Below are 21,763 nucleotides of genomic sequence, written 5' to 3'. Positions count from 1 at the left end.
TGACTCCAGATTTGTTAAAGAATTGGCAATTAGACCAGACTGGGAATGGAGAGGTCAAAATCAAGGACGACTCCCAGATTTGCAGCTTAGGAAACCAGTTGGATGAAGGCCTGGCGTGTGAAGGGAGAGCAGCTGGGAAAAGGGTCTGTGGGGAAAACAGCTAAGTTCAGCCTGAAGTCCACGTATCTGTGGGATATTTAGGGGACCCAGTGCACCATGAAGTCAGGGGTAAGAGACAGGTCTGGGATAGAGTTAAGATTCTCGGGTCCTCCCCTGCAAGGATGAAAACTACAGCCACAGGTGAGGTTCTGCAAGGAATTCCCACAGAATGAAACATGAAGAGGCCAAGGGGAGAGCCCCAAAGACACCAAATTTACAAGACACGCAGAAGAAGAGGGGTTTGCAAAGGAGTCTGAAAATGAGAAGAAAGAAGAGAGCAACAGGGCTGTCCCAGGTGCCAAGGGGAAAGGGCACATCAGGAGGCCCGAGTGCTGGGCTGGATCACATGATGCCCACAGGGCACGGCAGAGGCACGCAGACATGTGTAAAAATCCTCCCAGGCTAGCGCCCAAGGGGAGAAAAAGGTACTGGAAACCTCTGCACCCTACTTTTTCATTACCCTCTGCTCTCCGTGAAAGGACGGGTAGAAAAATCCCAGATCCGTTTAGTGCAGTGTTTCCCAAAGGATGGTCTGAGGAACCCGGCCCCGTGAGATGAAATACACACACACATCCATGTACACATGCTGTCTGTAGTGACCGAATGTTTAGAAGGTCGTGCACCACAGTCTCACATCAGGGTCCGATGATGCAATTAGGAGAGCAAACCCTCTGAACAGCCCAGTGGCGAAGAAACCTGTTTAACTTCGTTTGATCCAGCATTTCCCAAACCTCTTTGGCAATGGAACCCCATTACCCCATTACCTACTAACATCTCTTGGGCTGGAAATGGCAGCATTGATGGAAAAGGGCATGTCTAACTGATGAAATGTCTACAGCTGGTAACCCCCTGGCGAAAAGCATCCTCTCCCAAGCTTGGGATGAAAGGCGTCCTTGGTCTGGGTCCCCCTCATTCATTCACTGATTTAAAACGTATTGGGTAGGGACGCCTGGGTGGCTCAGTCGGTTACGCATCCGACTCTTAATTTCAGCTCAGGTCATGATCTCACGCATCGGGCTCTGTGCTCACAGCCCGGAGCCTGCTTGGGATTCTCTCCCTTTCTCTCTGTCCCTCCCCTGCTCTCGAAAGAACTTGTGCGTGCACTGCGCTCTCTCTCACTCTCTCAAGATAAATTTTTTTTTTAAAATAAAAATAAAGAAAATGTACTGGACACCTAGTAGGTGGTGGCGTAGCCAGAAGGGCTGGCACATTTGGGGAGACGAAGATTGAGGAGACACGAGGCAGGCGTTCTTTGGATGTGCACGTTCTTGGTAGAGGATACGGCCAGCCAAATAACCAGGCAGACGCTGGCCAGCCAGCGTGGCAGGATGAGGGAAGGAACACCACCACTATCATTTATTAAGCACCTACTATGTGCCAGGCACACTCCATAATAATGAACGAGCGGCTAACATTTATTGGATTCCTACTCTGCACTAGATAGTCTCCTAAGTCCATCAGCGTATTTATCCTTCCAACCACCCGGGAGATATTTATTATCTCCTTCACCAGATAAGGCCACTGAGACAGACAGACGTGACATTTCTCACCCAAGGCCAAGGTTAGCAGTGTCAGAGCAGGGATCTGAGCCTAGACAGTCTGCCCCAGATATTATACTCTTCAACTCTACATTCTACACCCTTTGGAAACATCCCGCTGATACTTGAACTTGGGTTGCTAGAGTCTGAATCTGAAGTGCCAACCGTTATACCCTGGAACCACCCACATTATTGACGTTCTTTGATCTTCACGACATTTTGCCGCACGTGTTAGAAACCTCATTCACAGAGGAGGCTCCAACTTTCACACAGCTCGTGGCAGGCAGCGCTGAGGCTCTTGAACTCAGGGGCGGGGGTCTGACTCCAAAGCTCACGCTCCTAGGTCCATCACGTCCTGCTGCCCAGACTGCTGTCATTTTTACAGGTTGGAATTGAGGTGATAGCATATTTCGCATCTACGGAGGCCTGGCGGCCTGACAAGGCAGAATGGACAGTGGCTATGATGAGACGGCCTCCTGGACACAACCCCGTGTCGGGCTCCAACCCCTTATTTGTTGGGGGGGCGGGGAGGGCGGTGTCCAGGAGGTCCCAGAGGAGGGGCCAGCATGGCCAGGGCAGAGGGAGAAGGGGAATTCGGCAGTGCTTGGACTGAAGTCATTTTACCCACCGGTATTTGACAGCCAGCGTGGCTATGTCAGGACATACCTGAGGAACGTCAGCCCAGGCTGGGACCAAAACCATGACTGTTTACCAATTTCCAGCAGCCTTGACCTTCAATGGCCAAGCAGGCTCACAGACAGTTCCCCTGTGCAAGTTTGGCCTCCTCTGAGGAGTCCTCCCTCCTTTGACCTGGAGTCATGGCCTTAAACCTGAAGTAGGTCAAGTTCATCTGCACCTTTCTACAGTCGCATGCTGCAGCCCCAATCCTGCAAATGCAGATTCCCGGGCCCCGAATGGCCGGGACTCTGCAGCACCTCTTCCAGAGATGTCAAAAGCAGTGCCTCTGAACCAGAAGCTGCAGACTGCAGGCCTGGAGGCTGGGAGATGCTATCCCACCCAGCCCACGCGGCCCCTCGGCGGCCCCAGACACACACACATACGCCAGACCCCGAAGGAGCTCCTAACCGAAAGCCCTCTGTGCGGTGTGGATCTAATTAAGTTCTGACATCATCTCAAATTGAATCCTTTTATTAAACATTTATCTTCAGATTCCGGAGTGTGTCACAACACCCCATTGTCTTAAGTGACAGAAAGGAAAACAGCGTTTGCCTTTCCCACAGCGACCAAAGTCCTGTTCTCAGCAGCCCGCGAGCGACAGCCAGGTCTTTCCAGAGCCCTCTCTTCCTCCACCTGCGCGGGGTCCTTGGCGGTCCCCCTGCCCCGAGCTTGCCTCTGGTTCCTCGACACACCCGCCTCCCTCCTGATCTCCAGCCTCGATGAGCTGTCTGGATCAGCTGCAACTTCTCTCAGTCATTTTCCTCAGCCTTCCAGAACCCCTTTCCTCCTGGGGATTGCGCTGGAGAGACGGAAGGCGGCCTGGCTGTCTCGGCTGCTCCTCTCTGAGCACAGGCTGGCTCTGGGGGGCAGAGCTCACGGGGTCCCACCCCTGGCCTCCCTCCACCCCGCTCCCAGACTCTGAAGGCTTCGGAACAGATTCTAGTGTTTTCATCCTTCCCTGCTTCCCTAGCAGAGTGCCTAGCACAGAGAAGGCTGGCAAGGTGTCTTCATTGATCAGTGACTCAATAGTTAAAGACCAAGTGTTGTCCTCAGCTTTGTCGTTTGGAGAACTCTCTTTGGACGTTCCCCAAAGGTGATCGAATTCTAGCAGACTGATCCCTGCCAGTCAGACTCCTGGGAGACTCACCTTTCCCTCGTCTACAAGTGTCTCCTGGGCATGACTCTCTTCTGGGGAGTAGACACTTCTGAGCAATGAGAAGCTCCCACCTGGGTGACCAGTCCAAGTCTTTTTAAACACCCGGGAATACTAAGGCTCGAGTTGCGATCGTTCCTTTCTCTGGGCATGACAAGACCCACCAGTCCTGTGACAAAAAGAATTACAGATCATGTGTACCGACAGCTCATAGCACACACTGTTCTAAGAGCCTTACATGTGCATTAGACTTATGGAGCCCATACAAGGAACTCTGGAATAGGTAATGTTCCTTACCCCATTTTACAGAAAGGAAACTGAGGCCCAAAGTGGTTAAGCAACTTGCCCAAGGCTACATACACACCCAGGCATTCTGACGGCCTCGGTCCTGAGTTTCTAGGAAACTAGGTAACATTTACCCAATAGTTACTATTTAGCAAGCCTTGCGAGCCTCTAGTAGAACGGGCTCGTGAATAGAACCCACTCAACCAGTTGACACGATCGTTGAATCGCATGATATGGAAAATGCTGGAGCAGGATTTCTAGTGAATTTTAGAGAGTCTCCCGCACCCACCGAGAGAACAGAAAGTGTGCAGTTCGATCCCTGTCCTTGATGCATGTGGAACGCCGTTAGGACAATGACACAGAAACTCATGAAATCGGAAATAACAAGACAGGCCAGCTGTACGAGAGCTGTCACGAGGCAGCCTGCGGTGGACGGCCGGATGAGTGGTCTTGGAGGTAAAAACAGAGCTGGAAGGAAAGAGACGCAGTTCTGAGATGCACCATCAGGAAAGCTCCTTAGATCCTAGCTTCCAGGGGTGGAAGGCAGAATCATCTAGTCCACCTCCCAGCCATTAAAGAAGTGCTCTCTTCAGCATCCCTAAGACGCAGCTGACCACTTTCAGCTTGAATGCCTCCAGTGACGGGTAGCTCACTACCTTAGGAGGCAATGCTGAAAACTACCACACTGGCTCGGGTACCCACCTGACATCCCCTGCCCTACACAGGACCAGGCAAGGTTGAGGTGCAAAACTGAAGAAGATGCTCGTTGCGCCTGCACGACCCTGAGAGCGAGTGCCTCTTTGATTTGGACCCTAGGCACCTCATCTACTCCTGGCCCTGCCAGAACATCCCCACCCATGGCTCCCAGCTGTCCCTCTGGAGTAAACCAGACACTGTTTTAGTGAAGGGGAGGAAAGAGTTTGATTCATCAGGGAGGGGAGTTGTAAGCAAAGGTGGGCACCGGGGCAAGGGCAAGATGCAAAGGCACAGCAGGGAGAGGAGAGTCAGGGCAGAGAAGGTGAAAAGCTTTGGGTCCCACTGAACATAGCTGGGATGTCTGGTTGTCCAGATGTCTGCCCTTTTTGCGACAGGCGCTGGGGGTCTTGAAGATTTCCAAGTCAGGGAGTGTGTTTGGCTTGAAAACAAGAGTGTGCTCGCATGAGCGGCATCCCCGGTCCTGTGGATCCTCATCACGTGAAACGTTTCTGTCCTCTTGGGTCAGTGGTTTAGATGGCATTTGACCACTTTGGCCTGGATCTCTGCCATGAAATCGAATGTGCCAAAGCAGGGAAAATGAACCATAGGGGGTTCGGACAAAGCAGTTGTCAGAAAATGAAGGTGGATTATGCAAAGCAGAAAAGGCCACTGGCATTTTCTCTCCAAGGAGGGATCTGAACAACATACCGGAGATCTTCGTGAGATGCTATCAGGAAGGAGCGTCCCGGGGCACCTGGGGGCTCAGTCGGTTAAGTGCCTGACTTTGGCTCAGGTCATGATCTCACGGTCCATGAGTTCAAGCCCCGCGTCGGGCTCTGTGCTGACAGCTCAGAGCCCAGAGCCTGCTTCGGATTCTGTGTCTCCCTCTCACTGCTCCCCCCACTGCCCACCCGCCTGCTCACACTCTCTCTCTCTCTCTCAGAAATAAAAAAAGGGAAGGAGCATCCCTCAGATGGCAACGTCCACGGGGCCTGGCCCCATGATCTTTGTGCACGAGGTAGGGGAAGGGATGCTATCTCTGCGGGAATTTTTATTTCCCTAGCATTTATTATGCGGCAGGCACGGCGTCCAGCCCTTTTTGACGTCTTGTTGGTGTTTACAACAACCTTACCCCATTTTTCACAGAAGGAGATAGGAGCTTGGGGGGTGGGGGGAGTGGGACGGAGCCACGTGCGTCATGCCCAGTCTCGTTCACTACAGGATGCCCGTGCTCACTAGCCTGCACCTCTGCACGGGGTTTGCAATTTCCCGGGTGGGCTTATTAGTTGTCATTTCATCTATTCACTTCTACCATCAGGGAAGCAGGACTGCCCCCTGTTCCCACCTGGCAGATCAACAGACCTCCGCTGACTTCACGACCATCCCTTCTCTCCATCCCCACCGCCCCCACCCCGCCGGGGCCGCCACCATCTCTCCCCTGGACGCCTGCCACAGCCATCCAGGCAAGGGGTCCTGGTGGCTCCAATGGGGCTGGTGGCTTCCAGTCTCACCCTTCCCTCACATTCCCCACTTGGCCACCAGTACCAACATCCTAACATACAAGTCTGGTCACATGTCCCCCTTGCTTAAAACCCTTCATTGGCTCCCCACTGCTCCTAAATTCATACCTTAAATGGCTTATTAGGCCTTGAATAATCTGACTGCAGCCACTAACTCTCCCAACTGATTATACGCGCGCGCGCGCGCACACACACACACACACACACACACACACACACACACACACACACTATATCCAGCACAACCATCTGTCCTTCAGACAGACAAAGGCTCTTGGCCTCAGGATCCCGTCCTCTGTCTCTGGTTAACCCTTGCTCCTCTCCCTAGCACCTTTCTTCCCTCCCCTCTGTCATCTGCCACCTTCTACTTACCCTTCAGGGCTCCTCTGAGATGAGGCTTCTTCCAGGAAGCCTTCCTGACAACCCACCACCACCCAGACTGAGCTATGCACGCTTCTGTGCACGCTCTGCTGTGACAATATCACACAGGGATCACCTAGAAATCCACTGCCTGGAGTCAAGTCTCAGCTCTTTTGATCACACTGGCAGTAAATCCTTAGATGCATTCCTTTACCTCTGTGCCTCCCTTCCCATGCCTTTAAAAAGTGGAGAACATGGGGCGCCTGGGTGGCTCAGTCGGTTAGGTAGCCGACTTCGGCTCAGGTCATGATCTCGCGGTCCGTGAGTTCGAGCCCCGCGTCGGGCTCTGTGCTGACAGCTCAGAGCCTGAAGCCTGTTTCAGATTCTGCGTCTCCCTCTCTCTGACCCTCCCCCGTTCACGCTCTGTCTCTCCCTGTCTCAAAAATAAATAAAACGTTAAAAAAAATTTTTTTTAAGTGGAGAACGTAACAAAAGGGGTTTTTTGAGGATTAAATATAAAGTGCTAAGCCTGGCGCCTGGCTCATGGCGGCTTCTCCCAGAGGCCAGTGATCACCACCCTTGAGTCATACAAGTTAATTATTTGTCCCGGTGCCTCTTGGACTCAGTTGTTGGGGACAGAGAATCCTGCTGTATCAATGTCCCCTCTATTGCGGTGCCCAGTTCAAACCACCACACCTCGGAGGCTCTCAGTAAAAGTTGAGGACTGGCGGAAATACTGAATGCGTCAAAAAGCGTACAACTTGCCCAAGATCACATGGCTAACGGATGACAGAAAGAGGGACCAAATGCGAGTGCTCTCAGTGGCAAGGCCACCTTTCCACTACACCGTAAGGCCTCTCAAGATGAGGCAGAGCTGCTGACACATGATGGTATTTATTCATCACCCACCTGCTCCTGGGGCCCCGGGGTTGACAGAGTCATTTGAACAATCCTGTTTTGTAGGATCTATGCGTATCCGCTCCCTATGCTCCCTGGGCATGCCTCCCCCAGGGAGCTCTCTTGACAAAGCAGAGTAATCCCCATTCTCTTCAATGAGTCTGTGAGCTTCTCAAGCGCAGGAGCTGTGTGTGCTCCATCCGTGTCCCCCAGCCCCACCCCCAATGGACCCCAGCAAAGACAATAGCCCCTACTAGGTACCAGGCACTGAACCGAGGCCTCTCAATACAGCGCTCTGGGAAATTCCCACAACTCTATGAGTCAGGTCCCACTGCCTCCCCATTTTACAGATGAAGAGACTGAGGTTCAGAGGGCTTCAGCGGTGTAACGGTGATACAAACCCAGCTTGCCTCCAGACTTGGGCTAACCACTGACCTTCACGGCCTCCCTAATAGTAGGAGCTGCACTAATGGATCTGTAGTTCAGGAAGATTCCTTCACGGCCTATGACAACACCCAGGCCTACAGGTCGATGTCACAGGGTGCTTTTAGGTTGGCTCGTTACCTGAGCAGAGGGTCCTTAACCTCATCGGGAGCAGGCTTTCCATCACAACGTGGCATGAAGTGTGTCTGAGCTTTTCCTGTCTCCAGGGCCGCCTCCAGTGTCAACAATGGTGGGGGACGGGGGACAAAGTTGCAGTGAGGGCGCTTGACGTTCAGGACCCAGATCCTTCCACCTCCTCAGAAGTCAAGCCCATTTCCGTCCAGTGTAGGGTCCTGACCACCATCTCCAGCTTCCCCACCCCTGCCCAGTCCGTAAGCACCTCGGCCCGCTGGTCTTCGCCTGGATCCATTACATTCTTCCTGCCTGAGGTCGAACCCCCATTCTTGCCCCTCCTTCCCTGCTCCCTTTGTCCAAGGCCGACTTCCCCACAAGGCCCCGACTCCCCTCATCCCCCGCCACAGCTGGCATCCTGAACAAAGACGTTGTAAGAAACACTGAGACGCCCCTTCATTCATTCATTCCTTCAGTAACTCTACTTAGTGATATTTAGTGAGCACTTGCTATATGTAAGCACTGAGAGTTCAACCGACTGTGGTTAGCATTAAATCCACACAAAAGACTATTTTAACATGTATGATTATGTTCATTAGGAATAGTCTTGGCTCCCGAGGCTTTTTTTTTTTTTTTAGGTTTTTAAATTTATTTTTGAAAGAGAGACAGAGAGAGAGCGCAGGGGAGGGGCAGAGAGAGAAGAGAGAGAATCCTAAGCAGGCTCCGCACGGTCAGCACTGAGCCCGATGTGGGGCTCGAATTCACAACCCGTGAGATCATGATCTGAGCCGAAACCAAGAGCTGGATGCTTAACGACTGGGCCACCCAGGCACCCTTTGAACTCCAATGTAAAGGATGGTTTACTCCCTCCTCATCACACAACCTTGGAGGTAAGAGGCCCAGGGCTGCTGCAGTTCCGTGGCGGCATTGCCCCCATGCCTTGAGCCTATTCTACCATCAATGCCGCTCTCCATCCGCAGGGTGGCCCCGTGGTTCAAGACCGCACCGGAGCTGCCCAAGCCAGGGGCCCACAGACGGCGCGTCCCACCCGCTGAGGGTTCTTTCTCAGAAGTGACTCCCACCCCCACTGCCGCTGCCATCCCATTGGCCAGAACTCGGTCACGTGGCCACCCGTGGCTGGGACAGCCCGCAAACCCGCGGGGAAACGTCTGCGCGGGCAAAATATGGCAAGGCAAGGCAAACGCTGGGCTAGGGAACCCTGGCTGCGCCACCGCGAGGTGTCGAGAGGAACTGTAAAAAGAGCCCCTGTGCACTCAGCACCAGACTAGGAACTAGAACATCCAGTGCGTCGAAGCCGGTCCTGGGCCCTCCCTGCTGCCACCTCCCCCCCCAACTCCCCCACCTCCGGTCCACACCCTCTTGAATTCCGTGGTCGGGGTTGCCTTGCCTGGCGTTGCCGGTTCACCGCTTGTAAACGATCGTCAGCCTAGTTGTACAAGTTTTTACCTTTGTGAAAATAGAATCATACCATAAATATATATATTTATATATAACATCTATATGTTATACATATGTCATATGTATATATATGTTATATATAAATATATATATATATATATATATATATATATATATATATTTCTGCAGCTTGATTTTCTGTTCAGTATTATGGGTGTGGGATTCACCGGTGTTGACACGGGTAGCTGTAATCCATTCGTTTTCACTGCTGTGTAGTATCCCGTTTTATCAACAGACTCCAAGGAGTTAGCATTCTTCCCGCAACCGAACCGTGGGCTCTTCCCAGTGTTTTGCCCTTACAAGCAGGGCTGGGAGGAACATTCGCACGTACATTTCCTCATGCCTACATGCAACAATTTCTCCGAGGCAAATTTCTAAGAGAAACTGCTGGGTCGTGGGGGGATACACATATTTTCATATTGTCAAATAGGTTTTTAATAAGACAGGTGCAAAAGGTGGTGGCGATGCCCCAGGGGCTCTAATGGTTTGAGACAAGTGTTCATCCATTTAGGAGGATGGAAATGTGTAATACACTGCCTGCCCGCAGACCTGGGTGGGCACACATACGCACACACAGACTCATTCATTTATTGTCCGTTTGTTCAATAAACATTTGTCATGTAGCCATTCTCATCAATTATAAGCCACACCATCAGTGTAATGATGATTCTTCAGGAGGAAAGAAACACAGCGCAGTAAATGAATCCATCAATTATAAGACACATTCTAATTTCAGCAACACTGAAATGTGCGTGTGAAAGCATCTTAGAGTCAAGGGAAATATGGTACCTTCAGGCAATTCTCTAGAGGAAATTCCGCCCTTAGGAGCTTACAGACTTGAAGCTACTTGTTCCCAACAATACCCTAACAGAGGTCATGGTCAAAGCAGACACAAAGTGCTTGAAAGCCTTGCTACCCAATGCCAACTGTGGTCCACTTGGGAGCTTGTGAGAAATGGAGTCTCAGGCCCCGCCTCAGAACCACTGAGTCAGAATCTGGCTTAACATGAACCCGGGCAATTCCCATGCCCATTAAAATCTCAGAAGCAGGCAGAGACCCATAGGGAAGAGAAAGAGTCTTTCCAGTTGAGGGCAATCAAGAAAGGCTTCCTGAAAGAGGCATCATCTGAAGAGGAAAAACTACATCCGTTGAGAGCCTGCTCTGGGTGAGAAACCGCACCAGGAACCTCACTTCTGCTCTCTCCTTGAGTCCTCAGAATCGCCCCATGGGGCAGGGATTCATATCTGTTTTACAGCTAAGGAAACAGAGGCACAGAGCGGTCACATAATGAGCTCCAGGCCACACAGCTAATAGCTACCAGAACCAGGCTTAGAAAGCAGATCTGTCAGAGTCTGGAGTCCAGTCTCTTCTCCCGCATCACAGGGAAAGAACTTAGGGAAGTAGCTGTAGAGACAAGAATCAGGACAGGATTCAACTGGAGGCTACAGAAGCAAGTACTCCCTGCTGTGCTCAGGACCTCTGGGAGGTGAGCTGGCGGTCGGTGGGCCAGACACCTTACCGCCTTCTCATCCCGCCCCAGGGGAACCTGAACGGGACCTAGCCCATAGTGGGTGCCTGAAATAATCCAATGAAGGCATGAACGAATGAGCGAGCTCACAGACAGCCACACAGGCTGCTTCAAACCCTCCGGCGCCCGTTGCCGCTGGCACTGTGCTGGCGGGTGGGGGTCCCAGCCAGGGAGGAGCCCGGCACTGCCCACCCACCCCAAGGTCTCCTGAATCCCTGCCAGCAGGGAGGGCCCAGCCAGCAAAGCGAAAAGCCAGGAGCAGAAAAGGTTGAAAACACAGAGAAAGCAGCTCCCACCAAACCCTTCATTTGCTTCACTTAAAAAATTACTTAGCCAGCCTCCTGCCGGTGCCTCCCCCCCGTCCCTCCGAGCACCGGCCCCGCTCTCCTTCAGCTTCTCATGAATATGTGGGAAATAAAACGGCGTCTGTTCAGCCCCTAATGACCAGGTTTATGAAGAGCTTATTGTATCTCAAAGAAATGAGACAGCAGTTGGTGTTGTGAGATATTAATGTGCTTTTTACAAAAGCTGATGAAACCTCCTTTAAACTACTTAATACCTGCAAGCTGAAATTTCCAGTCTGAGAGTAAATTCCTGGAGGCAGAGCTGAGGCAGAGCCTCAGGCACAGCCCTTGGCCTTTCTGTCTCAGCTGGGCGGCCAGTCATTCGGCTCTGGGGTCGGTGGGGCGCTGCTGCCCTTTGGGGTGGGGGTCCAGTAGAGATTTCGTGATTGTTGGGGGCCTTGGCAGAATAATCCTTTCTAGTTCACAGTGGGAGAGTCTCTCCCACATCCTCCTGCTCTAAGAGCTCGAAGTCAATGCCTTTCTGGGGAGTGGGGAGTGAGATGCTCCCCCCCTCAGTTCAGCCTGGACCCCCAGCACCCCTGGGGACGTGGCCCCTGTCCCCTCTTCTGCCCTCACCCCCACCCAGCCAGCCCTCTACATGGGACCCATCTTCTTGTAAGTCTCCAGTCCCGCTCTGATGTCACGCGTTCGCCCCGGCCGACCCCTCACACGGGTTGCCCTTCATCCAGCAGGTGTGCTGGTAAATGTCTAGCAACTGGCTCTCCGGGCAGGGAAAGGGGACCTCGATCTATTGTATGTGCCCATTCTCGGGGTGCAAATCCTCCCACCGTGGCTGCCCGTGTGAGTGACCAAGAGACTCTAACGAGCAGCCACCGGAAGCTAGTGCAAGCCTGCTCCCGCACACCTCTGCCTCCGGGCTCCCTTGTACCCCCAACTCTGGTCCAGGGGACCTTCCCCGACCCCCCGAGACAGTCTGTCCCCTCTTGTGCGCCCCGCACCTCCCTGCCTTTGCTCTTGCTGATCCCTGTCCTAGAAATCTCTTCTCACTGCCCCCCCCCCGACTTCTTCATCACCCTCCGACACACACATGCTCACTCTCACTCACACACTCACAGTCACATGTGCCCCTCCTGTGCGCCCCGAGACACGCTCTGCTTTGTCGCCGCACAGACCCTGCTACACCACAGCGTCTGGCATCCATCTCCCACCGCACACTACAAGTTCCGTGGGGACGGAAAGTATATGTTTTCCTCTGTGTCCCCAGCAGGTTACACCGAGCATGGGATACGGTCGGCGCTACACAAATCCTAGCTGAACAACTAACTCTGCTGCCATAAGGCCTCATACATTTTGCTATAGAGTATGTGGGACATTACATTCTAGTAAATTCCGTGCTGTCTGTCTTCCCCCCCCCCAGACTGAGAGCCCCCGAAAGGCAGGGAATCAGGTTAGATTTCCCTCCACCACCCCAGTGCCAGGCACATGGTCAGCCCTTAGTCCCTACCTTGGGGAGAGAGCCTGCCTAAGGACGAAGCCAACTGAGAGGAAAACCAGAGATGGGGAGAGAGACCCCAGATTTTTGAGCACCTGGATCCATCTGTGCCTGAAGCCGTCTCAGTCCCTGGGCTTGATGAGCACCAACCTGAAAAAAATACAGCAGGACCCTAGGCTGGCAACAGGAAAGCCAGACTGCGCCACTCTGCACTGACTGTTGTGACGTCTCGAAGATGTTCTACCACATTTCAACTCCAAACAGAGGTGGCTGAGTGCTGCTGATGCCACCTCCCTTTCATGAACCTCAGCACCTCTTCGTTCGGACTGAACCCGTGGCCACAGAGCTTCAAGTGCTCCTGGAGACCCTTTATGCCTCCAGCCCACCCTCACCGCCTCACTGCTACCATCAGCCTCTGGACTATTGGGACCCATCCCGTCATGGCCCGCGTCTCAGTTTACCTCCATTAGTCCTCACTACCAATCATTTGTCCCTCACTCTGTTCACCTCCCAATCTGCCCCAATCTCCCACCTCACCCCACCCCCCCAGCCTTTCAAATCCCTGCCCAGGGCTCCTCGGCATTTGGTCCAGAGGTCAGGAACCCCCGCTCCTAACCTCTTTTGTGCTCACTCATAGAAACCTGGCTGTCCCTTGAGGACATGACACACAGGGCTGATAATGCACAGGGGCGTTTTATTGCCTCTTCCCTAAAGCCCTGTCTAAAACTCATCCAGTCTTCTCTTCCCCGACTCACTCCTGCCCAGTCCCAACTTGGCATCCTCCCCATTCTTTGAGGAGGTAAGCACGGGCCCACCTCATTCTCCCAGGCCACCCTGCAGCCATCTTGGATTTCACAAGCAGTCAGACAGCCTTCCCAGTACCTGGCCTTGAACACCTTGCTTGGCGAGCACATCCCAGTCCCAGCTTGCTGGTTGTTAACTGCTGAAATCCTGTGTACCCAGGATTTCAAGCAGCCCCGCTAAGTACAGGAAGAGGGCTGTACAGGGGTGGCTCCCGGCTGTGACAGATAGGGCAAGGAGCAGCTGGGACTGAGGCCCCATCTCCTCTCCCCATTCACCAAGAATTGGTGGAGGGTTGAGCTCTGTGCCCCGGGCCTGGCAGCTCTCCAAGCCCTGGGCCCAGCGAGGGCCCCAAAAGAACAGAATCTTCCTACAGCCGGAGTGGCTGGGCCAGGCTGGGCACACACCATCACCCATGAGAGCACTACCTCTGAGGTTTCTGCTCTTCTCCTCCCCGCCCCCCACTCCACCACCCACAGGGGCATCCCTCCGGGCCTCCTAGGTCGCCCAGCAGGAGGGCTACCTGCTTGGAGAAGGCCTCCAACACAATGGCATGGGACAGGGTAGGAGAAAATTCTGTATTTACTGAGACAAAGTAAGTCTTACTCTAACAGAGACATGTTGGAAGCAGCTGGTATGGTTCCCTGCGTCAAATCGTGGTCCAGACAGGACCATCATTTAGCTAGAAAGAGCCTCACACCAATAGTTTCTAAAAACAACCAATGATTTGGGGTTTACCAGAATAATGTGATGAATGCTTTGCATATCATCCTTAACTTGGTAGGCAGCTTCCTAATACATACTTAACTATGTATAGAAAATAAAAGTGAACGTTTAGTTTTGTCTTCTATAGTTATTGGTATGACCTTTCCGATTCCTAGAGACTTTGAATGTCATCCCTACCTCCACCCGACCCGAGCCACCCAGTTCATGGTCTCATCCTTGACCGTGACATGACCAATAGCCACGTCCCCTCAATGATCTCAATCACTGGCCCCCACTTTCTGACTCTCATGCCCCAGTCTTCCAACTTACTCCCAGGAGCCCTCGGCTCTGGCAGTTCTTTGACCCCCACCCCACCCTAGGCTTCCAATGCATTGACCCCATCACCTCTTCACTGCCTCCTTCCCCAGCTTAGAGTCTGACCCATCTTCATAATCACTGCCTCCCCCACCCCTGCTCTTGGACTCATTCCACAGACCCCCACCCTGGTTAAAGGCAACCCTCCAGCCAGACTCAGCCACACCCTAAATGTAGCTGGGCCACCCTTGCACTTGTGTCCTGGGCCTCATCCCCTCTCACGCTGCTCCTGCATTGCTCCCTCGTCTCTCCAGCTATCATGCCTTCCCTCTCTTCTGGAACATTCCCAGCAGGATCACTCATGCCTTAACATCTCCCCAACACAGAATGGACAGCAGAGCAGCAGACACCCCACCAGCACAGTACAGGGGGGCAGAGGGGGGTTGAGGGAAAGAGACAACAAACGATATGTTGGAGGCTGGGGCAGCCAGACCAGCATGTGCAAAGGTCCTGTGGTAGGAGGGAGCATGCGTGACAGAAGGCTGAGATGGCATGTGCACAGAGAGGGAAGTGGGCAGGAAATAAGGCCAGACAGAGGTTGGGATCAGGCCGCTTTAAGATGCTGAGCTTTCCTTACAGGACTGGGAAGCTATTGAGCATTTCAAGCTAGAAGTGGTTTGATCAGATTTGCATTTTCAAAGGATCACCATGATTACTCTGTAGACAAGGATGAGAGTGAGTGCAAAATGACCAGTGGGGAGGCTGTCATGCAGAGAAGCCAGGATGGTGGCCTGGCTGTGGGTGTTGCTGCCAATGGAGAGAACTTGACAGTTTTGAGAGACACTGCGAGTGAATGCAGGCAGGACATCCTAAGGGAAGGGACCTGCAGTCAGGAAGAAGAAATGTAGGCAGTGACAACTGGGCTCAGGCTTGCATCGGCAGTGATGGAGAGGCATTCACTGAGCTGGTTGGTGCCTGCAGAAGACCAGGTTTGAGGGGAAATGATCATGAGTTCAGGTTAGTTCCTTCTGAATACACAGTGCCTTTAAAACATCCACCAGGAGACATCAGATCGGCAGGTGGATACCAGGTCTGGCCCTCACAGGAGAGTCTGGGTTGCCGGTGACCTCACACAGCCTCTATACAGCATCTCTTGAGCCCTTCCTGTGTGCCAGGCACCGCACTAGGAGCTCATGGTCTAAAGATCACTGGGGCACGGCCCATGCAGAGAAACAGCCAGGTTGCAAGGGAAGCAGATATGGGTGCGGGCTGCTAGCATGAAATGTGGGGCCCTTAGAAGACAGGGTAGAGGCACCAGACACAAGCCCTTAGTCTGGGATTGAGCAGTGTCCCCAGTTTGTTGTTGTTGTTGTTGTTGTTGTTTAATGTTTATTTTAGTTTTGAGAGAGAGAGAGAGAGTGAGCAGGCCAGGGGCAGAGAGAGAGGGAGACACAGAATCCGAAGCAGGCTCCAGGTTCCGAGCCATCAGCACAGAGCCCGATGCGGGGCTTGAACTCATGAACCGTGAGATCATGACCTGAGCCAACGTCAGCCCCTTACCTGACAGAGCCCCCCAGCCGCCCCGTGTCCCCAGTTTGTTAGGAGTCTCGGGGCCCACATCTCACCTCCTGCACGGATTGCTTACAAAGATGCCCGGCACCAGATTGGCACTGATGAGATATTTGCCAGCTTGAATTGAAAGCAAATGAAAGCACTTTGCAGAGCACTTTTCAAATGCACTGATCTGTAATTTTACCAATAGGGAGGAGATTTTATCCTCTTAGCAGCTAGACTCTCAGCAGTAGACTCTTCTCAGGTCCTAGAGGGAGTTGAGGCCTCCTGGGGATGCTTGAGGAGAGGGCGGAGAAGCAGGGTGGGTGGGCAAGAAGGGTTCTGCCCCAGGGGAGCATTTCAAGCGAAATGCTGTGCTCCTGAGTCCCCACAGAGCTTCAGTGAAGTTACCAGAAGCCTCCATATCCTCTGGGGAATCGTTTTTCTTGCAGAAGTCAGGAAAGGGGGTGAATATGGTACAGAGACAGTGATTGGGGCGACCAACCATCTTCTCTGCAATATGTCGCATAAAATAATAGCCTTAGAAATGCCTAAAACGCTTCCCTTTATAGAAGTACACCTGTATCGTATAGAAGCAGGTGTACATGATATATACACAGGTCTATGTAAGAATGCCCTAAAATTCCTAAATCATATCCGTAGTACATGATAAAACCTACTTTATGGAACATGAAGGTTCAGCACCCCATAGGAAAACAGATTGCTAACACGGACTGAGAACTGTATTAATTAGGTTATATTAGCTACTGTCACAGAAAAATCCCAAATGTCAGTGGCTGAATATAGTCAGCATCCAATTCTCCCTCACAGCGATGCCCCCAAGCACTTTTACCGACGTGCCAGGCACTCGCTCTGAGCACTTTATATGTGTCAGCTCATTTAATCCGCGAAGGAAAAACTCCTTTGATCTCCACCTCTCAGGTGAGGAATGCCAGGCTGGACCCAGGCCACAGGAGCTGCCAGCATGGGTTTGCCTATTTATTCATTCAGAGAAAGTTCGTCTGCTGGTGCGGTGGGGGGGGGGGGGGGGCGGGGGGGGGGGTACGACCGTGTGTGAAACTGACCGAGGTTTCTACTGTGGCGGAGCAGACACGCTTGGCAAGCTCCAGCCCACGCATCAGTCCTTCACGAAGACCACATTCACTTCACAGTCGTTGGTGGAGCCGGCTGGGACCTTGGGTTTTCATCTGAGCCTGTGTTCACCTTCTCGGCCATCTGCCAGAAAAGATTGAGTCAAAAGGCCTTCGTTGGAGCCCTGGATCTATCGTTTCCTGACCACAAGTACTTACTCGGATCATTTAGCCTCCCTGAGCCTCAGTTTCTTCATCTGTGCAATGGAAGAGATAATAGCCCTCTCACAGGCCTACGGTAGAGCCAGAATGAGTTGTAGTTCAAGAGCCTGGCAGTGGGGCTCAGCCCCCACTGGGGGCTCAACCCCTTCCCATCATCCCCCCAATTATCCTCCTCCCCTGCCCAGAGCAGCTAGGGGCTGGGCACAGTGGATTCCAGGCCCTGCAGATGGGAAGGCACTTTGCAAGCTCATTTAAGGGCTGTGAGAACGTTTGTCGGCATCCGTGTGGGGTCTGTCTTCTTTGCAAAGCGATCTGCTCTCTGGCATGCAAAATGCGAGGTGACTCCCAGCGGAGCTGGGGCACAGAGGCGGGTGTACTGACGGGTTCATCAGCCTCCTCCTCGGCAGTCCCCAGCCCCGAGCCAAACCGCTGCTGCCCGCCAAGCTTCAGCTAATCCCCAGAAGCCTCGATGCAGGGACGGAAGGCTGGGTTTTGAAGTCTTAGGCCTTAGATCCTTTCCGTTGCACCGCGGGTGTGTGTGTTTTGATTCACCAGGCAGATGTCCAAACAGACAAAGTGATACCTTCCTTCAGGGGCCGGGGAGAGGGCTGAGCCAGCTTCAGAAGAGCCAGAAGTCAGCAAGAGGCCAGTGGGTGCTGAGCCCCTGGAAACTCTGATGTTTCACGTGTCCTTTCTCCTCTTGTTTTCCAGGGAACTTCAAAGGTCTCTGCAAGCAAATCGATCACTTCCCAGAGGATGCAGATTACGAAGCTGACACAGCAGAATATTTCCTCCGTGAGTGCATGCAATTTTTTCTCCCTTCTGGTGGTGGGTCCAGTCCTTCTAACCTCCAGAGCACCAAAGGCCAGGACTATCCAGAGATCCCTGTATCAGCAGAGGGCAGGAAAAAGCTGAGCCTCGCTCCTTTCCTCCTATCTGGAGGCCAAACCTTCATGCATGCTGTTCCCTCTGCCTGTAACCCTCTTCCATCCCCTTTGTCTGATAAACTCCTATTCATCCTCCAGGTCCCAGCCTGAAACATCACCTCCTCCAGGAAGTCCTCTGTGCCCCTAACGGGTTCCCAGAGCACAGCACATTTATCATGCTGTGGGGTCCTGATCTATTTGAGTAAACATCTCCCTGGCAGTCCCACCAATTATGTTAGGCCAGGGACCCACCCTATCTCGTTCATGTGTTCATATTCCCAGCCCAATGCCCTTCACATAATAAGCGCTCAGTAAATATTTCTTGACTAACTCAATGAAGAAACTCATCAGGCAGTTTCAAATTGGAACTTCGAGAACAATACATGAGATTTTTGTTTTCTTCCTCCACAATCAAGTCACGGTTAAATCCTGAGGTACATGCTGTGACCTTAAATCCACCTGAGGCATATTGTCAAGAGAAAGCATTTTGAGTCCCAAAGAAAACTTCTCAAGAACCAACAAAAACTAACAAGGTAAAATGCTCCCTGAGAAAGGGATTTCCAGGAGAGGGGCTGAGGGTCCTTGACACCTGGGACAGCAAAGCCACCCAAGCAGAAGTGGGTGAAAGCTGTGCTCCACGCTCTCAAGAGGCTCTTCTAGAAGAGGTTTGCTCTCCACCAGGAGCGTCCCCACCTTCTGTCCCCGGTGACCTTCCCAGCCGCACGGAGGCCGCTAAAGCCTCCCTCCCATCCGCCTCCCCCCGCCCCCAGCAGAATGGCTAGCATCACTCTCTGATCACTTTTATGGAAAATATAGGAGGCATTTCATTACATGGATCACCCTGTCTCTTTCAGTAACTACTCTTCACATCAAAGCCAACTCTCGGGTCAGCCTTAGAATCAACCTGGTTTCATTGAAAAGCCCATGGAACATGAAGTCAGCCCAGTGGTGAGGAAGAGAAAGGAAGGGAACACGATGTAATTTATAGATTTCTTTTGAAAGGGAGAAAAATATCTTACAATGCTCATCATTTCCGTTTATGAACTCCCAAAAGGCACTGCTCTTAAATGGAAGTCCTAAAAGACGGGTTGGGCTATCGTTCCCCACTACCACGTCCGGGGCTCTTGCAGGAGCAGTGCGGTGGCATAAAAGCGGGCTGAGACCTAGGCCAGACCCTGCGCTCGGTGCTGGGGAGATCAAGGTGAGAAAAACAGGCGCAGCTCGTGGCCCCAGGCAGCGCCCAGCCTGGCCGGGAGGCCCCTCAGAGAAACAGCTGGCCTCGGGAGACGCGGCGCGGGACGGATGTGGCCTGCTGGTGGCGGTGGGAGCGGGGGGACCACAGCCTAAGCCTCGTGCCAGGAGCCACCCTGGTTGAGCACAGTAAGGATGTGATAATCAGCTAGAGGGCTCAAAGGAGGAACTTTGTCTCCTTCATTGCTGTGCCTAGAACAGCTTCTGGAATAGAGCAGATACTCCATAAATGTTGTCTGTTACATAAAGGGCAGATATAGGAGTCTTCAGTGGCTGTTTCTACCTACTCCATACCTCCATAGCCTCATTGTTTAAGAGAGAATCACATAACGTGTTTGGTTCACTGGGGTGTCCCCGGACAAAAGACCTGAATCGGGTAACTGCTGTTAACAGGGCAGGATTCCAAGGGTCTGATTTAAACTTACTTAACCCAACAGTATTTTTTGAGCATTGTAACAACAGTCGGCAAACTTTTTCTATAAAGGGTCAGACAGCAAATATACCAGGCTTTGTGGGCCATACAGCCTCTGTCCCAACTACTCAATGCTGCCCGTGGAGTCTAGACATAATGGAAGCCAATGAGTGTGGCTGTGCTCCCAGGAAACTTAACTTCATTTACAAAAACAGGCAGCAGGCTGCACTTGGCATAGTTTGCTGACCCCTGATCTAGACTACGCTAATCTTGGGCTAGGCAACAAAAGTAATTCTGGAAAGCCGGAAGACGGGAGTTCCTATCCTTATCAATAGATTCTAAATCCTAATACATTCTAACTAGATGGTCTCATTCTTAATAAGCTCTAGAGACGCTAGAAGCCAGGGATCGATTGTTCTTCTATTCGGATCCCCAGCCCCCCTGAAGTGGGGAGGGGGGCGGGGCTGTGTCTGGAGGTGGGCGGGGCTTCAGCCGGCTTCCAGTTCAGGTCAGTTACACCCGTTCTCACAGCGCACCTGCCACGTGGGAGGCCGTGAGAGGGGCTGACGCCGCCCTTGTCCCTGAGGGCTCACTGTATAGAAACAGGCCAGTGAAGGTAGCATGAATGCCAAGACGCAGGCAGGGATAAAATGGAGTGTGTGGTGCTGAGGGAGCCTGGCCCCTAACCCCCAAACCGGAGATGATTCCAGAAGGGTCCCCTTGAGAAAGCGGCACCAAGGCTGAGACTGGGCCTCTAGAAGCATTCGCTCATTTACTCTTGAGACATTCACTGAGCACTCACTCCGTGCAGAGCCCTGTTGTCAGTACAGGGGATCCAAGGGTGAACAGAACAAAACCGGTGCCTCTGTGAAGGTGACATTCTCGCGGAGGAAAGAAGCAATGGGCAAGACCACAATAGTCCCCTGAGACCTGAGACCGATCTGGCTGTGAGGGGGTGGAGAGTGAGGCGGTGGGTGGAGGGCAGGTGGGGGGTGTTACTGAGGACAGGTAGTCGGGACAGCTTCTCTAAATGAGGAAAAGGACAGAGCCGAGAGGACTTGGGGGAAGTGCGTGCCCGAGGGGGGACTGGTGAGAGAGCAAGGGCCTTATTAAGGCGGGGGGGTGGGTGGGCAGGGGGTGTGGGGGGTCAGAGGGGAGGCCCGGCTGGCTGAGCACAGTGCAGGAATAAAAGACATTCCACAGCACGAGGTCCGAGAGGCGGCGGAGGAGCCCAATCGGGTGTCATTCTAAGTGTGACGGGAACCGTGAGCAGGGGACACTGATGTGGAAGGTCCGTTCTGGCCGCCGGCCGGGGCGGGGGCAGGGAGGCCAGTTGGCCGCTGCTGCTGGCATCCTGGTGAGAGGCTATGGCGCCTGGACCAGAGCGATAGCTGTGGTGGCAGCCAGAAGTGAGGGGCTGTTTGGGAGACATGGCTGGTGGGGGGGAGGGGAGCGCAGGCGCTTGGGGGTGGGTCCTGGGGCCGGACCCCAAGGGGTTTCCAGAGGACAGCAGAGGACTGGCAGGAGGGGCAGGGTGGGGGGCAGGAGACCTAGGAGGGTGGAAAGGGGCTCAGCCAAACATTCTGGCTTTGACTGTTCGTGCCCGGCCTGCCTCACACTCGGAGGGCAGCGGGGCGGGCAGGGTGGGCTCCAGAAAGGTGGCAGGAGCTCCTGCTATTACCAAGGTCAGGGGCACAGTCTACTGGACTCTGCTCAACCTAAGGGCAGGATCTGTTCAGAGGCTGACACAGGGCCAGCACATTGCTGGCATGGACGGAAAGAGGCCTGACCATGTGTAAGCATGGGGCTGTGGGCCTCTCCTGGCAGAGCTATAGCTCTCGAGA

At 53.0% G+C, this 21,763-nt stretch overlaps 1 protein-coding gene and 1 long non-coding RNA gene across 3 annotated transcripts in view; one reads left to right on the top strand and one right to left on the bottom strand.

Moving 5' to 3' along the window:
* LOC122225080 overlaps positions 1–21,763 on the bottom strand; it is an 87,431-nt gene that overhangs the window by 26,657 nt on the left and 39,011 nt on the right. The window lies entirely within an intron of this gene.
* CACNG2 (calcium voltage-gated channel auxiliary subunit gamma 2) overlaps positions 1–21,763 on the top strand; it is a 108,012-nt gene that overhangs the window by 76,457 nt on the left and 9,792 nt on the right. For both annotated transcript variants that reach the window (XM_042947698.1, XM_042947697.1), the window contains one exon: positions 18,042–18,125. In XM_042947698.1, coding sequence (XP_042803632.1) covers positions 18,042–18,125 — 84 coding nt within the window. The remainder of the gene's footprint in view (positions 1–18,041; positions 18,126–21,763) is intronic.

The sequence above is a fragment of the Panthera leo genome, chromosome B4, assembly GCF_018350215.1.
Source record: "Panthera leo isolate Ple1 chromosome B4, P.leo_Ple1_pat1.1, whole genome shotgun sequence".
Taxonomy (NCBI): Eukaryota; Metazoa; Chordata; class Mammalia; order Carnivora; family Felidae; genus Panthera; species Panthera leo.
This window is presented reverse-complemented; position numbering and strand designations above follow the sequence as displayed.